Source organism: Paramormyrops kingsleyae, chromosome 13 (genome assembly GCF_048594095.1).
Source record: "Paramormyrops kingsleyae isolate MSU_618 chromosome 13, PKINGS_0.4, whole genome shotgun sequence".
Classification (NCBI taxonomy): Eukaryota; Metazoa; Chordata; class Actinopteri; order Osteoglossiformes; family Mormyridae; genus Paramormyrops; species Paramormyrops kingsleyae.
The window spans coordinates 10806362-10821480 of record NC_132809.1 but is presented as its reverse complement, the minus strand read 5'-3'; the positions used below and the strand labels follow the sequence as shown (position 1 = coordinate 10821480).

At 45.2% G+C, this 15119-nt stretch overlaps 1 protein-coding gene across 2 annotated transcripts in view; it reads right to left on the bottom strand.

Annotated features, from left to right (window-relative positions):
• Positions 1-2356: 2356 nt before the first annotated feature.
• alx4b (ALX homeobox 4b) overlaps positions 2357-15119 on the bottom strand; it is a 33617-nt gene continuing 20854 nt past the window's right edge. The window contains exons 3-4 of one of the 2 annotated variants that reach the window (XM_072698182.1): positions 8888-9091; positions 2357-7613 (exon numbers count right to left, since the gene is read on the bottom strand). In XM_072698182.1, coding sequence (XP_072554283.1) covers positions 7296-7613; positions 8888-9091 — 522 coding nt within the window. In that variant the 3' untranslated portion in view covers positions 2357-7295. The remainder of the gene's footprint in view (positions 7614-8887; positions 9092-15119) is intronic. The other variant, XM_072698183.1, reaches the window with a different exon arrangement.

Below are 15119 nucleotides of genomic sequence, written 5' to 3'. Positions count from 1 at the left end.
TCCCAAAGAGCTGGATCAGGAGCATCTCTGGGCCACTCCTCTGCTCCAGTCATTTCTCCCAGGCTGCAGTGACGTTAGTTCCTTGCATCTGAAAACTATCATATGCTCCGTAACAATCATCCCCATGCCCTTTCCTTCCTGAGTCACATGTCCTGGGGAGCGCGCTGGAGCCACTGGGCTCTCTCAGCAGTCTGGCGGCTCTCTCGTTCGCTCACTTGGCCCAAAGTGATTTTTCAATTGGCACCCAGTGGAGAATGTGCAAACCCATGGGCCACAAACCCTGGACCTCAAGCGTCCAGTTCCAGTCCATCGCCTGCTCTGGCTCGCCCGACCCGTCTGGGGAAAAATGACAGGCTCAGATTCCAGACGAAGGAAACAGAAACCAAATCCTGATAACGCAGCCAACTAAACTCAACATCGTGCAGGAAAAGAATGGGAGCAGCGTTTGACAGGATGACGGATTTTCGCTTGTCGTGCACGTCTTGAGACAGTCCGTAAGCGCCTGTTTGACCTTGGAAGTGAGCACGCTCTGGTGTTTTGGGGTGGGGTTTGGGGGCAGATTGATGGAGGATGCCTGCTGCTCACCGGAACGTCCCACTCTCTCCCAGCTTTGCACTAAAAGCCCAGGTCCTGAGCATGACAAGGAACGCCAAGAATTGGGGAGGATCCAGCATGATCTCCGGTAGCCTTCACGTCTTCCTGTCCTCTCTGCTTTATGTGGAAAGACACTTTTTTATTAGTCATTATTGATTTTGCAAAAGCTTCTAATTCTGATGATGATGGGCTCTGAAACCTGGCAGATGTATCCAAAAATCAATTAATAAATCTTCATTACTGATTATATTATCGCGGTCAATATATTTGTCCATTATTACTGGATATTTCATTCTAAGGTTCAATCCCAGTTACTTTGCTCAAGGAAGGCAGTTGCTCTATGGACGGATGATGGACGGATGATGGATGGATGATGGATGAATGATGGACGGATGATGGACGGATGATGGAAGGGACATGGTTGAACATGTTGTATATGGGTATAATAGCAGGGCACTTAAAAAGTGACTTAAACTGGTTCACATCCTTAACTGTTAAAGTGGCTGCCCACTTAATGCTTGTTTATGCTGGATGCGCAACAATAATGCTTCCCTACCAGGATCATAAGACCAGGCAGTTGATGATAATGACAGCCAGTCTAATGTGCATTATATAGGGGCATCTCATTCCTTTCTCCAGCTCTGACCACATCTGCTGCTTGACAGTTCCGGAATATATGCATGAGAAGCTTCAGACCTTCCTCTAAGATCATGTAACTATGAAGAGTGGACTTCATATCATGAGAAATTTGAGGTACTACAACTAGAATACCACACATCTGCACCATTTGGGAAGAAAACATAGCTCGCAAGCCACGTGTTCCTAATGACACTGATTGTCTTGTTGAACATAGACTTAAGAAAAAAAAATACATAACGTAATTTCCTCTGGGAAATCACTGGAAAATAACTCCATTTTAATACTGGATATGTTTTTTTACGCGTTGTGTCCATGTCCCATAGGAACCAGGGGTGTGTCACACGATTTCAGTGTTTCTAATACTATGGCCTTTCATTGACTTTCACCAAGAAAATCACATTATACTGATAAAATTCCTTTTTTAAAAAAACCAAATGTGAAGCACTGTGATTTGCTGTCAATAGAGGTACTAAACAGACACGAGACCCCCCAAACCAGGCTGAATGTATTTAACTTTACGGATTTCGCTTGTGAAGGGGAAATGTGATATTGCTGTTTTAAACCCATCCACCCAAAGAAACATATACGCCTCATGAAGACGATCACATTATGTGCCATTCAGTGGATCAGAATGGTGCATTGCTCAGTGTCTGATTTTTATTGTGCCTTACGGTTGAAGATCTGGCTTATCCCCATAACTTGTCATGAGTCTCCGTCTGTGTGTTTGTAGTATTATTGTCTCTGATTTTGCAGGTAGCAGTGCCTCTCTAGTGGGATCCTCCTTTTCCATCCCTCTGCTCTTCTTCTCGGAACCTCTCCGGCCCCGATAAAACTCTTTGCACATAGCAGTCAGTTTCCAGCACTGTTGTCCATGGTCGGCTGTCACCTGTTGTTAATATTTGTCCTGTAATCCATGCTGTACGATGTCAGCAGTTCAAAAGGGCGCTGTTAGTATTTTTGTCGAATTCAATTAGCATGAGATTCATGGAGGCTCGCAGATCCCATTTCAAGTTCCCAGGTTTTCCAAAGCAAACAGGATTTGAGGGGTCTTCATGATCGACTTTGAGAGGGGCAGGATTAGCCAGTTTTAAAATGGGCAGGGGGGCAAAAGGACGACACCATGTGAAATCTCACAACTTTTTTATTTTGATGTTGGTACATTTTGAAAACAATTGCAAATAATTCAAATGAAATAAACAACAGAACAAATAAAACATAGCCATCCACCCCCCACCCCCCTGAAAAATAGAGCATGTCAGCTTGAACTCTGAAGGTCAGATCTTTATCATAGCCGCTGGCCACTTTGGAGCCCCATCATGGGGGTTTATAGGAGTCTTCTACCCCCCACACCCGGGGGACGTGGCGCTGCCATCTCACAAACCAAACTCTTAAAAATAGTCCAGTACTAAACTAGTGGGAACAGTCCTGGAGAAAATGACGCTCACATGCAAAATCACTGGGGATTGTTTGCCTGCAGTGGATCACTTTACATAAATACGCCTTGTGTAGTGTGGGGAATATGTGGCAGGAATGAACCAGGGACACAGACATTTATATACACTGAGCAGTGGACAGGGGGAGTTGATGACCAATTCCTGAAGGTACAAACTGAAAAGCTGCTCTGTGACATCACTCCGTGATTATGTAGTTTTTCTGTTTCCATGGCAACCAAAAGGGAATAAACTCTATCAGATGATGGGACCATTTTAGGGATATGCGGCAAACCTCACTCTTGCATTCCTACTTTTTTCTAGTTGTTTTTTAATGCATGATGGTTCTTTTTGTGTGATAAATTTTACACTTAGCTTTAGAAACATAAGTAAAATGCTCTTGCTTTGCCCAAAATACCCAATCATTTTTTTAAAGATCTGGTCTTAATCTAAATAAAATTACAGTTTAAAAACAGTTTGTAAGTGCAATAACTTATTGCGATAACTCACACAAAATATATGACGACAAAATTAAAGGTGAAACATTATTTAAAAAGCAATACAATGTAGCTTAAAGCCAACTTTTTAGACGTTCATGTACAAATTTAAAACAAACTTCAACTCCATTTTAGCCCAGGAAAACTTCAAACGCACACAGATAAACTTCTTACAATGGATTATAATAATACTTTACAACAAATTAGTTACATTTTCCAGGGTTGTTTTCTTACCGCTGTATATCAATCAAATTTACAAAAAAAGATAGTGAAATCGCACACGTGCACACACAAAAAAGTATTATATTATTAATCTTGAACTTCTGTTGCCCTGTTTCAGTAGTATTAGAAATCGACAGGAACAGTAGAGGGAGTGTTATCTTTGAGACCAGTAAAAGTGGGAGTACTTATCTCCTGCCACTAAGACCCAAGCCACTATGGCCCCCAGGAAGCCAAACTGAGACACAATGCTCCATTGATTTTGTTGATTGTACTCATACAATGACAAACACATTGGAAAATACTGTCATGGATTTGAAACTGGTGTTCAGGGTATCTGCACGTATGTTATTATTGAGGGATGGACACATCACTGTATTGGTCCAGGAAAATCCCATAAATACTGACCTTCACAGGAGGGGATCAATAGGCATTCTCAAAAATAGACCCTATTAGAGATGGACTATTTATGGGCTATTTATGGGCTATTTATCAATAACCCCTAATCCACTGTTGCATTATCGGTATGTGCTGTGATTTGAGGAGTGCACAGAGGACACTGAAGTTAGGAAAGCTGTTTGGGCTCCTGCAAAGACGTGCCAAGAAATTGCCCTATGGAGGAAGTAATTGCCATCTGTAATTATTATTAATATGGAGAGAGAGGACGTAATCTGTGGTCTGCAAGGCATTATGTAGATTACACAAATTAAATTCCATACATGGGGAAATCCTCTTTCTTGGGTAAAAGGAAATGCAAACTGTCCGGCTGATGTGGAAAGCATGCGACTCCACCCACTAAACAGAGATGTAAGGCGTGACAGGTGGCATGACTGAAGCAGTTTCTAACCTCTGTCCGCTTGACCGCCTTCCACGTTAGCGACGCGATTTGTGCCGAGCAGCTTGGCATGGGTTACACTCTGAAGCTAACAGAGGCCATAGGGCAAAATTATCGCCAAAAGCAAGGCCCGCTACTAAAGTCTCACTCTCCGCGCCCATTTTAATCGCTGTCACTTTGTTTCGCTAAATGAATTGCACAGTTGGATTCCCTGACCTTACAATGCCTGTTCTTTACCTCAGGTTGCCAGATCAGTCGTTTTGATTGTATTTCTGTGACACCAGAGTAAATGTGGTTCCTATTTAGCAGTGCACTGATGTTGTAAATATGGGTTTTAGGTTCAGTTCTCTATATGAGCCAGCCTTGTTATGCTGTTACTCAAACCTCCGGAGCCCGCCTGATTTCTCAAACCATGAAATGGGTGAGATGATGCAGATCCCATGCTTCAACCCTAAACTGTCCTATGCGCCCATAGTGGGGGGGGGGGGAGGTATCCTGGATTTGACCTTGAGCGTCTAGGCGCTCAGGGAGGAGAGCGGAGGGCGGGAAGCAGATCCTAAGCTTTGGCATGCTGGGCGTTTTTCTTGAAATGGGCTCCCTTAGGTCATGCCAAGAACTAAACGAAGTTTGGCTCAAAAGTCGGCCACGCACACCCAACTCAAACGCTTATGCTGTCACATGGCTGCCACACAGAGTCCTAAGAGGAGCCCCATCACAGTGTTCTAACAACGCTTGACACGGCACTGTTACAGATCCAGCTTTTGTGCTGCAGCATGAGGTCAACATTGGAGGACCGTTGCAGGACGGATGCGTGGTTAGATGACTCAAAGTCGACCGTGAGGGTGAGAGACAAGACTAGGCCTCTGACGTTTTCAGCAAAGTTTCAATCCTACCCCAATTTTTGCCTATAGTTCTGGTTTGTAGGTTGCATTGGTTGCATGAACCTAATGCGGCTCCTTCAGCTGCAGGCTGCTGCTCTGAAGGAAGCAGAAGAACCGCCCCTTTAAAAGGCTAACTGTTGGAAAGGGCTCGCCATTAAGTGCTCTGACATGGACTTCTGCAGCTGCGGAGTCTCCGTGAAAATAAACAGGGATGGAAGAGCGAAGTGGAGCCATATATTTCCACAAATCCATCACTATGTAAAAGTGAGACCTTCATCTGGCTCAGCAAACCGTTCCACATGTTGAGACGCATTCTGAATGGAAAGGAGCTGACGTTCTCTTGTTTAGCTGACTGACGGCTTATTTTGCATCGTGGAAAAAAAAGACTTTTCCTTTATTGGAAGCACTTATTACCAGCGTTCAACAGCGAGAGGCGCCTTCATCTTCACTTGTGGAAAAGAACCGGTAGCCTGGATCTGGCTCACCAGAGTGGCTGAAGTAAAAAATATATTATTGATATTGACAGCTGTAGTCAGTGTTTTATAATCCGCACTATATTGTGACTACGCGCCAAAACACGAACTGGTAGACTGAGGCTGCAGTCGTCTGAAGGGGAGCAGGCCAGGCTGCGAGATGGCATTCAAGGCTGCCGCTGTGTGTTTTTCCTGGCTGTGGGGTCCCTCTAGTATTTTGGGGGGAGGGGGGGGGGACTTTTCCTGTAACCCGAGGCTAACGGAGGGCTTTCTTTGAGGTCCTGCTGTGCCGAGCCAGGAAGGTTACCTGTGCAAGTGGCTGAGAGAGGAAATGGCATGTCCACTTAAAATCCCTGCCAATCTCCTGTTTCCCCCGACTGTCGGCCGAAACAAGCGGCATGCCTGTCTGGGGCTCCCAGAGCCCCGCTGCCCGATCCTGGGCCGGCAGGCCGGCCCGGCCACTCTCACACGCAGAGGCATCCCTATGGGGCCACGTGCAAAAGGGAAAAACTATGCAAAACAGCAGCCACTCAGGTCCAGTTTAAAACAACATAGAGTCCATTTCTAAAATGGAAATGTGGGAAAGGACAAGGCAAGAACGCCAAACGCCGAATTTTCCTTTTGAACCGAAATGAACTCCTTTGAGTTACTGTTTTAAAAATTCCTCTTTTTTTTTTTGTTCAAAATTTCAGACTGAAAAAAATGTAATAAGTGCCCTTAAAACCGTGCAGCATTAGTCTTCTGGTGTGAGTATTGTGAATAAAGATTAAAGATAAGGGCCTATTTTTGAAGGATTATGGATCTGTATTAAATTTAAGGTTGGCCAGGATTTGTTTTCAGAGGTGGACCTCATGAGCTCAGTTGGTGTAGACACTCACCCTGAAGTGCAGTGACAGTGACAGCTGCCAGGATTTGATTGGATGTGGTGGAGCAGTGGCATGCAGCTGCCCCCCCGCCCCACCTTGGAGCTCCACGTGCAACTATAGGCTGTCGGCGCGCGATCATCACCCCAACTACGCTAAGATTGTGCGCCCAGAGAGACGGGAGGCTCAAAAAATAATATCATGACATCAATACTGGTCTCCCTTCTGCTGGCTAGACAGACACGTTTCAAAGATGTTTGTAGTTTGGCCCAGCTTGGGTCAAGGGGGAATACATGTGGGCGGGGTATGTAAGCGGGGGGAGGAGGTGTTTGAGGAGGGCATAGGAGATCACCATACCAGAAAATAAGTGGTGAAGCACATCCGTAACACACTTACAATATTCTCACCCGTTGGAAAATTTGCTAGCACACAAAGTGTTTTCTGTCTATACGTCGCTCTGATTTGTTGCATAGCAGTGAGGTCTGGCTAAAAGGTCTAGTTTTGACTTATTACCCAGAATTTCTTTTTAGGAATTAATTTTTCTTTCTGCATTTCACACTGCCTCACCTGATTTTAGGGCATCCAGTCAATTTGCCAGCCTTCAAATCATGCCTCTCTGATCTCTCGCAGGACTAAGAAATCCGGGATATAAAAATAGACCATGCTTTCTGTCAGCGTCCTGTCTCCTTTTCTCAGCACTTTTGGGTGTAGCTTCTGTAACGGCTGTTGCTATCGTGAAGGATTTATCGACATGTTGTAGCTGTTGGATTTTGGGGTGTATTGTCTCGTCTCACATCCTCTGTCTTGGATTGGTTGGCATGGTAACAGGTGGACCATGGGTCGCAAACTGATGACACGGGATCATCATGTGGCCCAGGAGATGGCGGCGCTGTGCTCCTTGGCCTTCATACGCAGTGCGGCGATGCTGGACGACTTGCGGTCGGGGTCCATGTTGAGGTCATAGCCGTTGATGCCGGCGCCCATACCGGGTCCCCCGAACAGGCTGCCCATGTGTGTCTGTCCCATGTGACCCCCGGGGCTGGGGACGCCCAGGAAGTCTGACACCCCGCCGGTTGCGTGGGGGTGCGGGGTCATGCAGGAGGTTACGGTGTCACAGGGCACCACACAGCCGGGCACTGGAGAGCCAGCACTGCTTCCTCCGATCCATGAGGGGTTCTGGATCTGGAAGATAGGGAGTAGGGTGTCTGTTCACTACACGACCTCTCCTGAATCTGTCAAGGCAGCAGTCTGAAGGGTGATTCACTGCATCACAGCCAATTCTATGTAACCTAATTCTAAATTATTATCAATATGATTTAATCATGTAAATAAAGCGAAACAAAGTGAGTAGAAAGCTGCTTCCCTAAAGGATTTGACAGTTGCTCTAAACTCGGAGAAAGTGCTGCATAACCCCGTGAAGTTTGCAAGTATCTGGACCTAAGAGCAAAGCCCCCTGTGAGAGTCAGGACTGTATAAATTTAGAATGGTAGGGTTGGACCTGAATAGCGCCTGGCGGGAGGGGGAGGTCAGAGAGCTGTCGAATGGGGATTGAGTGGAGGGGTGGTGCGCGGGGTGCGGGTGTGTTGGGCGGGGCTCTGCCTGTGTGGGAGGGATGCCGGGGAGATGCTCCAGATGTGAGAGGTCCCGCATTCCACAGCTGCACGCCCGTGTGCGCCGCCCCCCCCCCCCCCCAACCTCCTAGCAGATTAATGGTAATGTGCTGAGGCTCATCTTCCAGCCTCCGTGGAGCCCCCAGGCCTGCAGCAGCACCCCCGCCATAGAGTGCCTCCAGACCCAGGATATCATCCCAACCTGCCAGTGCTGCATTTCTGCATTTATAATACCATGGCCCCTCCATATCAGCACCTACTGCCTCGTCCCAACTTCATTAAATCATAATATGCAATGTTTTATAACAATGCATATCATTTAAAAATGTTTTCTTAATAGAACCAGAAAGTCAGCTGGTAACACTTCCTATGAATGCCGCGTCTATACTGTAAGAATCTATGAACACATTATAATGCATTTAAAGCAGTTTAATCATGGGTATAAACATTTATAAAAACGACATAACACATTGTAGCCTGGTTTATTATGCATTATGAATGCTTTATGAAGCTTTAATCTATAATTGGAGCTTATGAAGTGTTATAATCATCACTATACTGCCTCATGGCTGTCAATAGAAGGCGCTGTTATGCTGTATAAATTCTTTTACTGACCAGTATAGTGCATTATAGAGGAGAGCTTCATTGGTGCTTATGAAGTATCATAATCAACACTATTATGTCTTATGACTGTCAATAGAAATTGTTGTATTACTGACCGTTATAATGTATTATGATGGCATCTATAATGCAAAATAGATGACAGCCTTAAGTCAGTTGTTACCTGTCAATATTTTCGGCCAAGTAACTGTGGTCCAAGTAAAACTATTTTGGAGAGCTGCCCACCTGAGAGATGGGGATATCTACGTAGCTTGTGTGTGACCCGTCACCTGTCCCGCCTCTTCTGCTCTCCAGGGTTACCTGTGCGTAGTTCTCCGCCCGCGTGAGGAGGGGTAGCTCGTACGCCGAGGAGAAGTGCGTCCGGACCTGCTGCATCTGGCCAAAGCGCTCCCTCTTTCTCCATTTGGCGCGGCGGTTCTGGAACCACACCTGCAGGAAGACTGGAGGTCAGGGCCCAGTATTCAGGAGCAAGGTATGTGCTGGGGGTCACGAGCGGAACTATCAGCACAAGAGAACAATTCAGTACTATGTCATCCCAGCTGACCACTTGCACATTGGGCTGTGTGGCCTCACCCGCAGTTGGCAATCCATGTAAACACTGCTGGCAGTACAGATGAGCCTGTACAGTACAAGGTTTTAATCCAAACCAGAACTGCTGTGTATCACTAGACAGCCTGATCGAGGGAATGAAGAGAGAGCAGGACCCATAACTTACACAGCACTTGAAAGTCATGCCGTAGGTTTTCGCTGTCATGCTTTTAACATACCGTTCCACGCTCAGCCTGCTCTGTCTATGCCTATTCGAGCTTTATATTCTAGATTCTGTTTGCCTTTTTTCACCACTGACGTAAGTGACATTGGTCTTAATATTTAACATGGAGCTTTTCAATGATTCTGTTAACATCAGGGTAAACCTGACTTGGAAAATGTTTACGAACAAAAGCATCACTCAGATTTCATTCCACTTTTCTAATCTTTGTCACACTTAGATATCGATGCTCATTGAATGTTTCATGGGCGGGTGGGTATGGTCTGCAGAGAACATTTACATTTTAGCTAGGAATCAAGCCCAGGGCCTCTCTGTGTTTGACCTGCAGGGGGCTACTTGGCTCTGAGAGCATCCTCATTAGGCAAGCCCCCCAGTGGCGATCTGGAAACCAGCCCCCGTGCAGAGATCGTCTTCTGTCATCTTGAAACCCTGATACTGGTGGAAACTGGGCTATAATAGCAACACTTAAAAAATCGGAACAAATATATTTTGCAGACTATAAAGCCGGACCCTTCAATGAATTTATATCTCATTCCTGAGTCTGTGGGAGCTGGTGATTCATCTCTGTGCCTAGTAGGAATTTTGAATGGGATTTTAAACTATTCCACGTTTAGCCCCTTTGTAAATATGTCTTGCGATATATATAGCTGCATTCTGAAAGTAACAGAGCCAAGGTTTTACAGGATACATTTGGTGGGGCAGAGTGTCTATTGATGTTTTACGCAAGGTGCCTTACTGCTAGAAGCGGAATCACCGTGAAGTTTTTTTTTCCCCGAGCTGTAAATCTGGGTTTCGGACTAACAGACCAGTCAAGGCTGGCAGACTTTCGCTGGTGAATTTCAGTTCCGATTGTGTCCCAAAAACACAACACGGTATAGTGAGCGTGGCCCATGTGAAGTTGAGCAGGGGCGGAATCTTGTAAAGAGTTCCAGGATTTTACAGTCGGGGCTCGACCTGGAGCTGACCCGGAGCCACATCCGTGACGGGCCGGAGGGTCCCTGGTGCACTCACCCCCCCGCGACAGGGCTCAGGTCGGACGCAGCTGTGGCGAGGCCTCCCTCTGGTGACACCCACGGTTTCATTGCCCCCATGTACTTACAAGGTCAGGGCACGGGTGGGGCTTTTACAGCTCGCTACAAGGGCCTGTCACCCGGCTCCCAAATATGCACACGCATTGCTTGCATTTACTGTGGGGGGGCGTAATCCCCCACCCCCACCCCCGCCTCCCACTCCTCATCTTCAAAGCCATCCACGTTCGGTTTCTCACTGTCTTTCATCCTTCATAGACAGCGGTGCCTCAGAGTCTCAAACTTCCCGTAAATCAAGGAAAACGTTTTATATGTGCAGAAGACATTTCCTGTCATTAATGGGGGGGGGAAAAAAAACAACCAATCAACTGCAAGGTTTGGCGGGACGTATGAGAGTGTCAGTAACGCCATTGGAGACACCAGCCTGTCAATCTAACATTGATTTCCTGACGTCACTGAGGCCCTGTTCCTCGTGATCCTCATAACCAAACCAAGCTCGTTTTTCTTCTGCTTAATTGCATTCATTTGCTGATTGCTGTGATGTGTCTGCCATTAAGCGCACTAAGTAGCCTCTTCAAAGTGGAGACCAATCTTGTCTCGTCACGGAGAACGACCTCCAATCTGTGCTCAAGTTCCCCATCCAATCAGCCCAACTTTGCAGTCTCTGACATCCCCCCAGCCCATGGGCTTTGCCTAGAGTTTTGGAAGCCTAATTAAAAGTGGGTACATAAGTACATTATAATAAAACCACACTTCATGTTTCCTGAGGGAGTAAGCAATCAGGAAAAATGGCTTCCTAAAAACACTGCAGCAGTAGTGTCTTCCTGAAGAATCTTCAACACAAAGCATTATCAGGTCCTAGAGAGATTTACCCATGGTGCACCCTGTTTTTCTCAGAAAGCCACAGAAATTTTCATTTGATAAAATCACCTCTGATGTGGACCTAAAAATACTGTTCCAAGATATTTAATGGAGGCATAATCAATCAAAGAATATGAAAGTAGAGGCAGTGTTTCGATTGGGTTTAGTGGCTGTATTCTGATGTTCACCCTGAAGGCCTACAATGTTTCTGTATCCAAGTAACCTGATACTGGCTTAACTTTGATTGCGCTTTAACGTCATGGAGCAATATGCCTTGATATCATGTCATTTGTTTAGAAAATGTCTTAAGGAGGGTTTTGGAGGATTAAAGCTGTCTGTCGTCTTTTGGCTCATGTTTCTTCTTGAAGCTTGATGTACTGTAACATTTTTCACAAGAAACCTCACTGTTTTTTTTTTAATGGGTGGTACAGTCAAGGCTGCTATACATTTGGGCTCTGAACATGTCCTTTGTTCATCTTTGAGGTTTTGGGGTTTTTTTTTGGAGAGGATGCATCTATGTCACCTCAGTGAGAGAGGAAGCTTTGTTGAAGATGTCTCTGTTCATTTACAGTGCAGAGAGAAAGTAACATCTCTTCATAAGTCAAATGAAGAACCTCCATTTCAAATGTGGACTCATTGGGTGAAAGATAAGACCCAAGAAAAAGATCCTTTTTGCTTCTTTTCTCCCTCTCTCTCTCTCTCTCTCTTTCCTGCTTTCTTCTCTTCTTCCATCTCCTTAAATCTGAGGGGGGAATTTGGGAAATTGGAAAGCGAGATGGGAGAACGTTCAAACCCGGGCTTTGTTTTCATTTCGTGTTTAATTTCCTGATCCCGAAGCCCCTGGCTTTCTGAGGCTGCCCCCCCCCCCCCCGAACCCCTGAAGAGGCACGCCGGGCGGGAGGCAGTGGCCTGGCTCTCCCGCCCTCTCCCCCCTCTCTCAGGCCCCCGGCCTCTCATGCACTCCTTCCTGGGAGCAGTCCCAGCGAGCACCGCTTTGAACGACAGCGGGGGGGGGGGGGGGAGTAGAAAGGCCAAAGAGCTGGGAGGAGAGATCACGGCAGGCCATTATGGAGTCAGACGTGCTCTTTGTGACTCCAAACCCCCTTCCCAGTCTTACCCCCCATCCCACTGTCCCCCCCCTGTGTACACGCTAATGCCCTCAGTGCCTTTCTCCATACCCTGCTCAAGAGCAGGAGCAGTTATCCGCCAGCAAAAACTATTTACTTGTTTGTTTTATTTCCCAAACATCTGCTGGGAATGTGGCTCTTCATAGGGAATAAATGCCCTTGTGTTCCACACGCGCTGGAGCGACACAGTAATTGCTAAAGACGTTGACAGCTAAAGCGGCTCACGGCCTTATTAGGACGCTTTATTTATGTTCCAGCGTGGAAAGAAATAGTAGAAAAATGTGGCGCGGCGGCCCCACTGTTAGAGGAACGGGCCCCTTTGATGTGGGACCACAAACTTTGTTCTCGACCGACGCGCCAATGTTCTGACTGTAGATTCTCAAACACACCTTTATGTAGGACCCAGGTCACACCATGCAAATTTGTAGATCCCTCCCCCCCAGCCTGTGAGTTCAAGTTCACATCAGGAATTAGTGTGTTATTCTGTATTTCATGGGGTAAGTAAAATAAAATGGTGAATTGTTTAATAGGAGTTGATTCTACCTTAAATTTGGTAAATATTTCTCTTTATGGGTTTTGTTTTCGTGCATTGATTTAAAAGACCAAATAATCTCTAGGAAAGTTGGAACCTACGGGCTTTTCAGAATAAACCAAACAGCATCGTCTGCCAGGTAGCAAGTCAAATAAATAAATCATGGACGGTGTTTTTTTTCCGTTAATTTTTCTTTCCAAATTCTGATTGCTATTTTGATAATGTTAGGAAATACAGTCATGAAGAATGTTTACACATTTGTCGGTGCCGTACCTGTTAGAATATGCCGTTAATTGAATTCATCTTGAGAGTGGATTTCCCAGGTTGTCCTCATAGGAGATACGGGTCATTTTCTCTAAGCTTTGCACAAAGCTGTTTGTCCTATCTTGACTGCTTCTCTTTGCACACTTCAAATTAAATGTGGCATCTTAAAGTGCCTTTGATTTCCATGTCAGATTATTTTTTGATGGGGCCTTTTTGTCCAAACCGCACTTTGGTTTGATCATCAAAAAGAAGTTTTGAGGAAACCCTTAACCTCTGAACTCTCGGTTGCGGCTGGAGCCCGTACTGCATTAAGCAGAACTCCCTTCGTCTGTCTGAAATCATTGGACAGGGAACAGATAAACAATAGTACAGCTGGCTGATGTTCTCAGCAAGATGGGTGAGAGATAAATGCTTGTGCCATCTCTTCCGAGAGGAAGTTCAAGCTCACTCTGAAATACTGATTAAATTTGAAAATGTCGATTAAAGTAATTTATTCATAAAGCACTTTATCAGTACCGTTTACTACAATATTTATTTGCACAGTACAAATGCTCCCCAGGTTATGATGATCCATGTTACAATATTTTGACTTCACGATGGATATGATTATTCAAAAAAATTTACATGAGATATTCAACACTTTATTATAAAATAAGCTTTGTGCTAATGATTTTGCCCAGCTTAATGTAAGTATTCTAAGCATATTTAATGTAGGCTAGGCTATGATGTTTGTTAGGTTAGGTGTACAGTATTAAAATTCATTTTTATCTTATGATATTTTCCCCTTACGATTGGTTTATTGGAACATAACCCCATGGTAACCTGGGGAGCATCTGTATTCATATATCTGTATGATATTTATGAGCTATTTAGTGCAGTAAATAGTGATATCTATCATAACCACAAAGAATAAAAGTATTTGAACCATCAAAAATAATTTATGATCATAGTCATAGACGCAGGACTACACTTTAAAAAATGACAGTTGCAATTAAGAACTATTGCACACAATAATAAATGTTACTTTTGTATTGTATGACATGGAAAAGTTTGGGGCATGGTTGATTGCTCTTTCAGTGCACTCCATTGATATTATGTAAATCTAATAGTTTTTGTCGTCTGTCCATCCCATCTTGTACCCATAACACCACATAAAACAAAAGTATGTGAATAGTACAGAGGAGCCAAACTGGAAGATTGCTAAAATAGCTTGATGGTACCACATGGGGAATATCTGTGATCCAATGTTTTTTTTAACAGAGCTTCTGGGAGCAGTAAAGAAACTCATTAAAACAAATCTATGATTCTGACCTGAGCTCCAGACCTCCAGACTAAATTATACCTCCCTCCACCTTAGGCTTCTTCCTGTGTTTCATTGTTACGTTTGTTCCCACCTTGCCAACAAATTCTGAGATGGTTCTGGGCCCATCTCAGCCATCCGCCTCCTTTTATAGTTCTGCCGAGTAAGATGACACTCTCTGACAATTTGCCAAGCTTTCTCTTATATATCTGCTCGCCAACTGCACATCTGCGGCATGGCATGTCGGGATTGTGTCTGCCCTCCACAAACAAGGGGGGCTGATGGGGAATGTTCACCCCCCGGCCCAATAGTTTGACAGACAGCAGAGGATGAAAGCTCAGACCCCTCTGCTCCAAGACAGTGGGATTCATTTTGCCCTGCAATAGGCATTAAAGAACAAGCAGCCTAAATCCAAGCACTGTGGATAGAGCATGAGGCATGAGGGGTGGTCTCCATGATTGTCAGTTGCCACAGGTTTACCCTGCAGCTGGTTTTTCAAATGCTATGTGAGGGTTATGGGGTTGGACCTTCTAACCTACTCCCTGCACCAGTAGGCCGTGTCCATGACTTTGCCAT